Source organism: Thamnophis sirtalis, unplaced genomic scaffold (genome assembly GCF_051295495.1).
Source record: "Thamnophis sirtalis isolate CommonGarterSnake01/CBP01778 unplaced genomic scaffold, rThaSir2_p1.2 scaffold_14, whole genome shotgun sequence".
Taxonomy (NCBI): Eukaryota; Metazoa; Chordata; class Lepidosauria; order Squamata; family Natricidae; genus Thamnophis; species Thamnophis sirtalis.
In genome coordinates this window covers 28,173,434-28,185,859 of record NW_028261394.1, presented here as the reverse complement: position 1 = coordinate 28,185,859, position 12,426 = coordinate 28,173,434, and the positions used below count along the sequence as shown (strand labels likewise).

At 46.1% G+C, this 12,426-nt stretch overlaps 1 protein-coding gene across 1 annotated transcript in view; it reads left to right on the top strand.

Annotated features, from left to right (window-relative positions):
- PHAF1 (phagophore assembly factor 1) overlaps nucleotides 1–12,426 on the top strand; it is a 59,659-nt gene that overhangs the window by 30,972 nt on the left and 16,261 nt on the right. Inside the window, exons 6-10 of the mRNA XM_087728459.1 lie at nucleotides 44–123; nucleotides 7,493–7,587; nucleotides 8,286–8,383; nucleotides 9,911–10,023; nucleotides 12,134–12,267. Of these exons, the coding sequence (XP_087584585.1) occupies nucleotides 44–123; nucleotides 7,493–7,587; nucleotides 8,286–8,383; nucleotides 9,911–10,023; nucleotides 12,134–12,267 (520 nt within the window). The remainder of the gene's footprint in view (nucleotides 1–43; nucleotides 124–7,492; nucleotides 7,588–8,285; nucleotides 8,384–9,910; nucleotides 10,024–12,133; nucleotides 12,268–12,426) is intronic.

The window sequence follows — 12,426 nt, the reverse complement described above, 5'->3', positions numbered from 1 at the left end:
TAATTCGATTTTAACCAGTCTTTTTTTCTTTTACTTTTCCTAGTGGTGTTCATTTTAACTCTCAAGCTATTCCTCCTACCATTGAACAAATTGATCAGTCTTTTGGAGCCACTCATCCAGGAGGTGAGTTTTCAACATTTACAAAGAGGCAAATCTTGTTTGGTAGCTCATGTCCGGAAGAACCCTTTTGCCAGATTACATTAGGTTAGATCAGATTAACAGAGTTGGAAGGGACCTTGTAGATCATCTAGTCCAACCCTCGCCCAAGCAGGAGACCCTGCACCAGTGATGGCAGACCATTTTGGCAACGAGCGCCCAACTGGAACACGTGTGCATGCGCCGGAGTGCTGCAAGCCCGAAGACCAGCTGGCCAGTGCGTGCATGCCTGTTTTTTGCTGGGTTTTTTTGCCATTTTCAAAACGTTTTTGGTTTTTCTCCGGAGCACTTAAAAACAGCCTGAAAAATGGCTGAAAACGGCCCGGAGAATGACCTCAAAAACGGCCTGTTTTTGGGGCGGTTTTGGCTGTTTTCAGGCCGTTTTCTGGCGCTCCGGCAGCCAGCACGCATGTACATGCTAGAAACCAGAAGAGCAGCTGACGACGGCACGCTTGCCCACAGAGAGGGCCCATAGGTTTGCCATCAAGGCCCTGCACCATTTCCGACAAATGGCACTCCAAGAGAGTTCCTCCTTCCTTTTAATTTCAGATTCAGGTTGACAGATTTACATAGTTATTCCTTGACTTACGACAGTTCATTTCATGACCTTTCAAAGATACAGTGTCAGTGAACAAAGTGAAATGATTACATTTCCCCCCCCCCCCCACACACATTTATGATTGCGACTGTCTTTCACATCTGCGACTGTTGCGCCATCTCTACAGTGACATGATCCAAATTCAGACACTTGCACCTGACTCTCATATTTATGATGGTCACAACGTCCCGGGGTCATGGGGGTCCCCTTTTGTGGCCTTCTGACAAGCAAAATCCACGGGGAAGCCAGGTTCACATTAACGATCGTGTTCCTGATTTTAACAGCTGCCGTGATTCACTTAACAGCTGTGGCAAGAAAAGTCATAGAATGGGGCAAAGCTCACTCAGGGACTGCCTCGATTAGCAACAAAGGTTTTGGGCTCAGTTATGGTCGCCAGTCAAAGACTACCAGCATAGGTTGTCATTTGGAGAGTTTCTTGGTTTCTGCATAGGACAGGGATGGCTAATCTTTTGGTCGTCGCGTGCCTGCACCCAAAATGCAAAGCCTGTGCGACCTCCCCCTGTGCATGTATGCGTGACCCTCCTCCCCTCCCCACCGCGAGCCCATCCACGCATACGCACGACCACCCCTAACCCCCTTCGCTTCCCATTTTGGGCCTAGTAGGCCTCCCTGAAGCCTCCTGGGACCAAAAATGGGCCGCTGGGGAACCATGCCACCTCCCCCTGCGCATGCACACACTCATGCATCTCTTGCAGCCTACACATGCGCGACACAGACCCGAAAATCAGCTGGCTGGCGGGAGGCACGCGCGGTTGAGCTGGGCTAGGGAAACGGCTCATGGGCCCGTAAAGGGCTCTGTGTGCCACCTGTGGCCCGCGTGCCACAGGTGTAGGATGACTTTGGCTAGAAGCAAAGCATGCATGAAAGGAGCATAGAGATTACTTTGGAGAAGGTGCGTGGAGTGGACCTAATTCTTTGAAGAAACGAATGGCTTATAAATCCCAGTGTCTGCTTTCACACCTCCTGCTAAACCCAAAGCCAAATCAAAAGATTTGGTTGGCTTCACGCCACCTTCTCCAATTTGGTGGAGCTCTGGAATTGCTCAACCAACGTCGGTTGAGAAAATCCCAAGATGTCAGGAAGACATCAGACTGAAGAAGATTGGGATCCAGAACTAAGAAGATATTTTGTGACGATGAGGACAGTTAATCACTGGAACGACTCGCCTCCATAAGGTGTGGATGCTCCATAAGTTGTCAAGGATAGATCCAACCTAGAAGGAGATATTTCCTGACAGTGAGAACAACTAATCTGTGAAGCGATTTAGCCACGGAAATAAATTCATCCCATCATATCAGCCCATCGAGTGAGGCCAGGTCAAGACACAGGCATGGCAGGGACCCTAGGACTAACTCCTTTATTGTTGTAGGATCTACACTATTTTGAGAGAACAATAAACCAGAAGAACAGATTGCCTTCAGAAATTGCGGGTGCTCCATTACTAGAGTCAGGGTTCCAAATAGCATCCAAAATTAAATCACAGTTCAAGGCAAAAGATTCCTCAAAGGTCCAATTTATTAAGAGAGCCATGTTGGCACATCTGGAAAAACCCGAATCTGAAAGCTTCCCGGTTTTCCCCACCCAGTTGAAAGTTAAAGATCTTGCCCCAATACCCACAAGTCCATCACATGCGCCAATCTTCCACTGCCACGAAGACAGATTCCTCCCATCCAGTTCCAGCCAGGTGCAGAGAGAAAGATGACCTTGATTTTCTAAGAATAATGTTGTTATGGCTACATATCATCCAACTCCATATAAATCCCCCTCCCATGTTTCCCACAATAGAAAGTAGACAGTGTGGCAGGTCTGAAGTCCAAAAGAAAAGATGGCTTGCAGGCATGACAACTAGAGGTTTTAAAGAAGAGATTGGACAGCCATTTGTCTGGAATGGTATAGGATCTTCTGCTTGGGCAGGAGGTTGAAGTAGAAGGCCTCCAAGGTCCCTTCTAATTCTATTGTCCCAAAGGTGCTTTTTTTCAAGAGGCAATTGGACTTTCTGGTTTTTCCTTGAAGACATTTTGCTTTCATCCAAGAAGCTTCTTCAGCTCTGACTGGATGAATGAATCTTTCCATTCACCGCCATCCAGTCAGAGCTGAAGAAGCTTCTTGGATGAGAAGCGAAACTTCTTCAAAGAAAAAACAAGGGAGTCCAGTTGCCTCCTGAAAAAGCACCTTTGGGACAACCAGGACCTGGGGGACTGAGAATCTCGTTCCAATTCTATTATTCTGTGTTCTTTTCTGTACGTGTATCTCTCAAAACGTTTGAGTGACAGAGGAGAGAAAATATGGCAGATACATATATCTAGTTCGTTGGGTTTCTTGTGCTATCCGCCAGAATTGTGGGAAACCTTCAAAGAGATCCATGATGGGATGTCAAGGAGCAACATCCAAAACATTTGTATAAATCTGAGGAAAAAATGCAGCTATTTTAACAGTTGAAAAAGAGTTGCTGTAAAATATTTATTTTGAAGGGTTTGTTTGTTGTCCTTTTCTGAAAGATGGGGTGTAGCATTGGGTCTTTGATCTGATTTTATTCTTTCTGTGATGTTATAGCACAAACAGACAAGTTTAGAATATTAGAGTAGAATAGAGCTGGAAGGGACCTTGGAGGTCTTCTAGTCCAGCCCCCTGCTCAAGCAGGAGAACCTATACCCATCTCAGACAAGTGACTGTCCAGTCTCTTCTTAAAAACCTCCAGTGATGGAGCACCCACAATTTTTGGAGGCAAGTTGTTCCACTGGTTAATTGTCCTCCCTGTTAGTAAATTTCTCCTTAATTCCAGGTTGCTTCTCTCCTTGATTAGTTCCCATCCATTGTTTCTTGTCCTGCCTTCTGGTGTTTTGGAGAATAATTTGACCCCCTCTTCTTTGTGGCAATCCCTCAAATACTGAAATACTGCTATCTTGTCACCCCTAATTCTTCTTTTATTTAGGCTGCAGCCGTTTATTTTAAACTTTTATTATACGCCTCAAAATAGTGTAAATAAGTCATACCAGGAAAGCACCACGTTGCTTGGGAGGGAATTTGCACGGTGGTTGGTGTGTTGCAGGGTTTTCCTTTTCCTTGTCAGTAACATTTAATTGCTTAATTGGTTGTTTGTCTTAGTCATCAAGCTGAAGCTTCTACTAAAAGGTGAACCATCCAAATTACGCAATTACTAAATTTGTATACTGTTCTTTCCAATCAGTAACAGCGTAAATATCAAACTGATTATGCAAAAAAAAAAAAGTTCTAAACAAGATGCTGAGTTGTCAATCAGAAAGGTCGGCGGTTCGAATCCCTAGCACCGCGTACAGTGAGCTCCCGTTACTTGTCCCAGCTTCTGCCAACCTAGCAGTTCGAAAGCATGTAAAAATACAAGTAGAAAAATAGGAACCACCTTTGGTGGGAAGGTAACAGCGTTTCGTGCGCTTTCGGTGTTTAGTCATGCCAGCCACATGACCACAGAGACGTCTTCGGGCAGCGCTGGCTCTTCGGCTTTGAAACGGAGATGAGCACCGCCCCCTAGAGTCAGGAATGACTAGCACATATGTGCGAGGGGAACCTTTACCTTTATAACATATCAAGCTGATCAACAAAGAGGATTTAAAATCCAGGATGAAACAAAACATATCCAAAGAACATTTTTTTCGTCCAAGAATTCAGCTTTTGTAGGAGATAAGAAGTCAAGACAGTCGTTTGAGTCCAGATCAGAAACTTACACGGGTAATCCTCGACTTACAACCACTCATTTAAGGACCATTTGAAGTTACAATGGCACTAAAAAATGACTGTTTTTCACACATATGACTGTTGCAGCATCCCTGTGGTTACGTGATCCAAACTCAGATGCTTGGCAGCTGACTCATAGTTATGACTCTTGCAGTGTCCAAGGGAATGACGTGATCCCCTTTTGCGATCTCCTGACAATCAAAGGCAATGGGAAAACCAGATTCACTTCATCTGCGTGTGACTAACTTAACAACTGCAGTAATCCACTTAACAGCGGTGGCAAGAAAGAGGCAGAACTCCCTTAACTAATGTCTCGCTTAGCAACATAAATTTTGGCCTCAAAATGTGGTCAAAAGTCAAGGACTATCTTTATCCCTTTATGCCTCCTATCTCGTTTCTTAATTTTGTTGCGTGCTTCCTTGTGTCTCTTCCTTGCTTTCTTCTTCTTCTTTAGCCCCATTATAACCTCTAGCGAAACAGGTTAGGTAGGTTGTGTTATATCGGTAGAAACTTGCAGATCCTGCTTGAGCTGCGAACCACAGAAAACAATGTCCCAAGAATCCAGAAACAGAGACCTCTCATTTTTCACCCCATTAAAAATATCGACTGTGATCCCATGAAAAACTTCGTTTCTTGCCCTCCCTCTTGGGTTTTTCGCTGGGTATTAAGCAGTGGAACCACTTGCCTCCAGAACAGTGGTGGGTTCTGGATCCCACAAGGATGCACGCAGTGTGTGTGTGCGTCTTGGCGCCTCCGCAAGCCTCCACGACACTCCAGCTGCTCAGCAGAGCATCCCGCAGAATCGCCGAAGACTTAAAAGACCAGTAAGGAACTCAAGCGGGCGGGTGGGCCCTCCGGAGCACTGTACCGGAATGGTATCCTGTGCGCCGGGCAGGCTCCATTACGCCCCATAATGCAATGTATATGCAACACACACACACACCAATCTCCCCACGCATGCACATGCGACACCACCACCCCACACCCAATTTTGAGCCTAGAGGCCTCCCTGCAGCCTCCAGCATGGGCCACCGGGGGGGGGGGGCACATGCCCCCTGTGCATGTGTTTGCGACCCCCGCATATGTGCACACATCTCCTGCACGTGCCCCGCCCCCACACACATACGTGACAGAGACCCAAAAATCAGCTGGCCAGCAGGAGTCCTGTACGCATACGCAGTGGAGCTGAGCTGGGGCGACAGCTCACCTGCCCACAGACAGGGCTCTGCATACGATAGGTTCCCCATCATGAGTATAAGGTTTTCTGCCTGAGCAAGGGGTTGGACTAGAACCATGATGGCGAACCTATGGCATGCGTGCCACAGGTGGCACACAAAGCCATTTGTTAGGACACGCAATGTGTTGCCCTGTCAGCTCTAGTGCGTTGGCCAGCTGACTTCGCTCTTCTTTTGAGGCCGTTTTTTGCAAAAAAAACAAAACAGCCCTATGGGCAAACCGGAAGTTCGAGAACGGACCTCTGGTTTGCTCATAGAGCCATTTTTTGCCCTCCGGAGGGCGAAAACTGGCCTTACGGCCAAAACAGAAGTGACTTTGTCCATAGGGCCGTTTTTTGCCCTCAGGAGCGTTCAGGAGGCTTCCCTGAAGGCTCCGGAGGGCGAAAAACGGCCCTACCAGCAAACCGGAAGTCTGTTCCTGGACTTCCAGTTTGCCCCTAGGGGCAGTTTTTCACCCTCCAGAGGCTTCAGTGAAGCTCCTAAAGCCTCCGGGAATGCGGGGGAGGCTGTTTTCGCCCTCTCCAGGCTCCTATAAAGCCTCTGGAGCCTGGGGAGCATGAAAAATGCGTACCAAAAGTGGGGGAGGGAGCGCTGGTTGCGCGCACATGCACACAGGGCAGAGCATACGCATGTACGCTTGGGGTCACGTGCATAACATGGGTATGGCACATTCACCCACGACCCCCCTGCCCTCCCCCCGCTTTTGGCACGCGAGCCAAAAATGTTCGCCATCCCTGGACTAGAAGATCTCCAGGGTCCCTTCCAACTCTGTTATTCTGTATTTTTAATTTTCCTAGAATATCTTAAGGCTCCTACTGTTTACTAGATGACTAGAAAAAACCGAGACATGTTATAATGAAGAGCTCAATCCTGGGACAGGCTGAGAAGGAAAATGTTTAGATTATTATACAGTTAGTCCTGGACGACTATAATTGAGTCCTCAATTTCAGTCGCGAGTTGTGACGGTCATAAAGTGGATCGCTGTGTACCCCAGCCTGATTTTATGATCTCTTTATCAGTGATCATTCAGCAAACACATTCTTCGAAACCAATTTCGTTGTATTTAAGAACAATAACAATAAAGATTATACTTATACTTTACTCTGGGGCATTTACCAGAAATGGGAAATAAATGTTGGTTTATGGAAATACTGTGGTCACTTGACTACAGGATGACTACAGGATGACGTAACTGGGGTGGGACATGAGCAGATACTGGAACTTCAAATACGGGTCATAGGTTAGTTTTTTGGGATCCGTTGTAACTTTGAGCAGTCACTAAGTGACCCGTCGTAAGTGGAGGATTACCTGTACGGGAGTGTTGTGAATGCAATGTTTGGCTGGATCAATATTAGTGCCGAGTTCGGGTTTTAAAAAGAGTTACTGTTTTTACGAGGGACACAGTGGCTCGGTGGCTAAGAACTTGTCAATCAGAAAGGTTGGCGGTTCAAATCCCTAGCGCCACGTAACGGAGTGAGCTCCCGTTACTTGTCCCAGCTTCTGCCAATCAAGCAGTTCCAAAGCATGTAAAATTGCTAGTAGAAAAATAGGAACCGCCTTTGGTGGGAAGGTAACAGCGTTCCGTGCGCCTTCGGTGTTTAGTCATGCCAGCCACATGACCATGGAGACATCTTCAGACAGTGCTGGCTTCGGCTTTGAAACGGAGATGAGCACTGCCCCCTAGAGTTGGGGACGACTAGCACATATGTGTGAGGGGAATCTTTACCTTTACCTTACTGTTATTACATGCCACTGTGTGTTTCTTCCCCAGTTTACAACTCTGCCGAACAACTTTTCCATCTCAACTTCAGGGGCCTGTCCTTTTCCTTTCAGTTGGACTCATGGACTGAAACTCCAAAGTATGAGGTTAGCCGTCTTATTAAAGAAATAAAAAAATGTAAAAGGAAAATAACACAGTCATTTCTTCCCTGTGTTCCCTTTCCTTGATTGGATTTTTTCCCTTGAACTGAATGAAAAACTGCTGGCGACCGTCTACCGCTGAACCATAGAGAGTATTTTAACTTACTGCGCCTGTGTATGGTTTGCCAATTGCACAGCACTCCAGAGGGTCAACATCATTGCCCAAAGGATCATGGGTTGCCCTCTCTCCTCTTTGGAAGAGCTTTATAGCTCCCGATGCCTTAAGAAAGTTCTAAACGTTCTTAAAGATCCATCTCATCCTGGGCACCCTTCTTTTTTTCTTTTTTTTTTCTTTTTTTTTTTTGAACTATTACCATCTGGCAGACGGTACAGGGCAATAAAAACAAGGGCAAATCGGCTGAAAAACAGCTTCTATCCAAGGGAAGTAACTATATTGAATTCTACGGTGTAGTGCAATCTTAATATCAGGGGTTCTCAATTTAAATTGTATAGCACGTGAAGGATGTGTCTTTGTGTTTTTATTTTTAGAGTTATAATGTACACTAAATACGGCATTCAATGTTGTCGTACAAGGTGCAATGACAATAAACTAATGAAGGTGCGCCTTTGGGAGTGTAAAGGGAGACCTGCAGGTTGTGCGTTCACAAGTTGTTCACGGCAACTTTTCATTTCGATTTCCACAGCCAAACTTCGCCCACGGCTTAGCCTCCCTTCAGATCCCCCACGGTGCAACTGTGAAGCGCATGTACATCTACAGCGGCAACAGTCTACAGGATACGAAGTACGTCGCTCTGATGCTGTGGAGCCACAGAAGCGGAAGGGACCTTGGAGGTCATCTAGTCCAACCCCCTGCCCAAACAAGAGACCCCCCCCATACTCCATAATTAGCCCAATTGCTAATTAATTGATTGACACTCAACCGGCTTAATTAATTTATTAATCTGGGGATATAAAAATGTAAAAAAAAATTATGTGGGCTGACTTACTGAAAAATTGAAATGATGCATTCATTTTTTCCCCTTGTGCCTTTCTTCAATTATAAATTGTGTGGTTTAGATGACATGGCAGGGATGGCTAGATAAAACGTTTTTTAAACGTATATCATCAATATACTTGTGCAGGTAGTCCTCAGTTCATGACTAATAACCGTTTGAAGTTATGATGGACTCAAAAAAAGTTAGTTACGACCTCTCATCGAATTTACAACTAACACAGAGAGAGGGGGGGGGAAAGAGAGAGAGAGAGAGAGAAAGAGAGAGTTCACATAATTGCATTTTGGACCTTTAGTAACTGGGTCACATTTATGAGAAATGCAGCACTATCCAGTTACATAATTGTATTTTGAGACATTTTTTGGTTGTTTTGTGGCAAAAGCAAAACAAAACACCCACATCAAGCGAAACAAGCTGGGCTCAGTTAAGGACCATGTGATTCACTGAACAACTGTAGTGATTCTCTTAACGACGATGGCAGAAAAGGTCATACAATTGGGCGTAATTCACTTCACCACCCCCTTGCTTAGCAAGATAAATTCTGGCCCAATTGTTGTCGTAAGCCGAGGTCTTACCTGTTCCAAGAGGGAATGGGGAATAGCTAGTCCTTCACTGAGATATATTCCATCTTCTCTTTTGTGCTTAAAACTCTTCTTTTCTCTCTCTCTCTGTTCAGTTCAGGAAAGACTTTCAGTTTCCAGGCCGAGAAATTGAGTCTTCCACATATTAATTTCTTTGCATCTGTCAAAGTTTCTGTGGCGATTCTCAGTCATGCAGGTCTTGGTTGTCCCAAAGGTGCATTTTTTAAGAGGCAACTGGACTTTCTGATTTTTCTTTGAAGACGTTTTGCTTCTCACCCAAGAAGCTTTCCATTCTTCCATTCCCCACCATCCAGTCAGAGCGAAAGAAGCTTCTTGGATGAGAAGTGAAACCTTTTCAAGGAAAAACCAGAGAGTCCTGTTGCCTCCTGAAAAAGCACCTTTGGTTCATCTCTTAAAATTCTGCCTTTCCCCCCCTAAACTGATGGCCTCGGGGGGATGCAGTGAATATCCAGAGTAAAATAATTTGGCATCTGGCTTTTATTTGCCGACAAGCTTCAAACTATGATTGATCAATCCAGCCAGTCTTGAGCAGAGGCTTCCCTTTTTTCCTCTATTGGACTACAGTTCCATCATCCCCCAGTCAGCCTCTGGATTTGGACTTGCCCTTCCATTGTGGTGTCTTATTTTCAGTTAGGAAGTTTGGGGTATGGAAACCTTCAGGATTTTGTAAAGGAGCGTATCCTATTTTAAATGATTTACGTTTTATGCTTTTAGGGCACCTATGATGCCACTCAGCTGTTTCCTCGGAAATGTGTACGCAGAATACATTGATGTCCTCCGAGATGCAGCTGGACCCTCAGGTTTACGACTGCGATTACTCACTGCAGGTATAATAGTATGTCCAGGTCTGGTCACCATGATATTAAAAAGTTGCTGAGATCCTACAATGACTGTCGGCAACCCACGGCTCCGGAGCTGCATATGGCTCTTTCGTCCCCCTGCTGTGGCTCCCTGTCAGCTGAATCCACCAGTGACTGGTCCCACCCCTCTGCCTCTCAGTCACTCCTTGCCTGGCCAGACATGAGAGCAAGAGAGAGACAGAGAGATGAGAGAGACAGACAGAGAGAGAGGAGCGAGAGAGAGAGAGACACACACAAACAGAGACAGACCCAGAGAGAGAGAGACACAGAGACAGAAACAGAGATGAGAGAGAGAGGAGAGAGAGAGAAAGACAGAGAGAGACACACACACACAGAGACAGAGAAAGAGAGAGAGAGACAGACACACACAGAGAGACAGACAGAGATGAGAGAGAGACAGAGCGAGAGAGAAAGAGAGAGACACACACACAGAGATACCTGTTTCCCACAGAAAACACCAGGAGCCACAAAACCTGGGTAGGCATGGCCGGGAGGGTATGGAAATGACTGGTGGAAATGAGTGATGTCGAGGTTGGCCACACACATCCAGGTGTTGTGGCTCCCAGTGTTTTCTTTTCTGTGGGACATGGGTCCAAATGGCTCTTGCAGACCCCTGCCCTAGAGTGCAGAGTGCAGAGAAGAGCCACAAAGGTGATTAAAGGGTGAGGGGCTAGAGGCAAAGCCACCTGATGAACATTTGAGGGACTTAGGTACGTCTAATCCAATGAGGAGAAGGACCAGGGGAGACATGATAGCATCTTCCAATATCTGAGGGGCTGTCACAGAGAGGAAGGGGTCAACCTATTCTCCAAAGCATCTGAAGGCAGGACAGATGGAGACTCATCAAAGAGAGATCCAACCTAGAATGAAGGAGAAATTTTCTTGAAGTTCATCAGTGCAAAGGCTTTTCTTCAGAAGTTCTGCTGCTCCATCACTGAAGGTTTCAAGAAGAGACTGGACAGCCATTTATCTGGAATTGTACAGGGTCACCGGAAATGGGACACAAAACCATCCCGTGAGGAATGCGGGGACATTCTGGCCTTCACTCATGGAGGAGCGCCGAAACCCGGAAGAGCAATGTTCCAGCACACATGTGCGTGCCTGCACCCAAATTTCTGGTTTCCGGCACGGGTGCATGCCCGACAAATGGCTGGCCATTGCGCATGCATGCAATGGAAACCTGGAAGTTCGAGTGCCAGCGCGCACATGCGTGCCTGCTTTTCCAGATTTTGGCGTTCCCGCATGGGCAAACACCAACTGGCCAGTGCGCGTGTGTGCACAGGAACACGGAAGAGGAGCCAGCGAGGCCACACATCCCACACGGGATGGCTCTGTGTGATGTTTCCAGCACATGTGCCATAGGTTCTCCACCACAGGGATAGGGTCCCCTGCTTGAGCAGGAGGTTGGACTGGAAGACCTCCAGGGTCCCTTCCAACTTTCTTATTCTATGTTCTAATTCCAGGTTAAAATATTTATACAATAATACAATAGCAGAGTTGGAAGAGACCTTGGAAGTCTTCTAGTCCAACCCCCTGCCTAGGAAGGAAACCCTATACCGTTTCAGACAAATGGCTATCCAACATCTTCTCAAAGACTTCCAGTGTTGGGGCATTCACAACTTCTGGAGGCAACTTCTGTTCCACTGATGAATTGTTCTCACTGTCAGGAAATTTCTCCTCAGTTCTAAGCTGCTTCTCTCCTTGATTAGTTTCCACCCATTGCTTCTTGTTCTACCCTCAGGTGCTTTGATAAATAGTTTGACTCCCTCTTCTTTGTGACAGCCCCTGAGATATTGGAAGACTGCTATCATGTCTCCCCTAGTCCTTTTTTTCATTAAGCTAGACATACCCAGTTCCTGCAACTGTTCTTCATATGTTTTAGCCTCCAGTCCCCTAATCCTCTTTGTTGCGCTTCTCTGCACTCTTTCTAGAGTCTCCACATCTTTTCTACATCAAAACTGAATGCAGTATTCCAAGTGTGGCCTTACAAGGCATTATAAAGTGGTATTAACACTTCTCGTGATCAGTTATTCTGTAGTGCTCCTATCTTCCTATCTCCTTTTTTTCTCCCTTGTAGGTTGCGGTCCCGGTGTGTTAGCCGATGCCAAAATACGGGTATCTGAGCGTTGTGTGTATTTCGGTGATTCGTGCCAAGATGTTCTGAGCACTTTGGGGTCCCCTCACAAGGTTTTCTACAAATCAGAAGATAAGGTGAGGCAAAATCCTTGCAGATCATTTCTATAAGCAGCCTCCCAAGACCTTCACTCTGCTCTTTCTCACTGGGCATTAGATAAATCATAGGTAGTCCTCACCTTATGACCACAATTGAGCCCAAACTCTGTTGCTAAGCGAGATAATTGTTACCCTGTT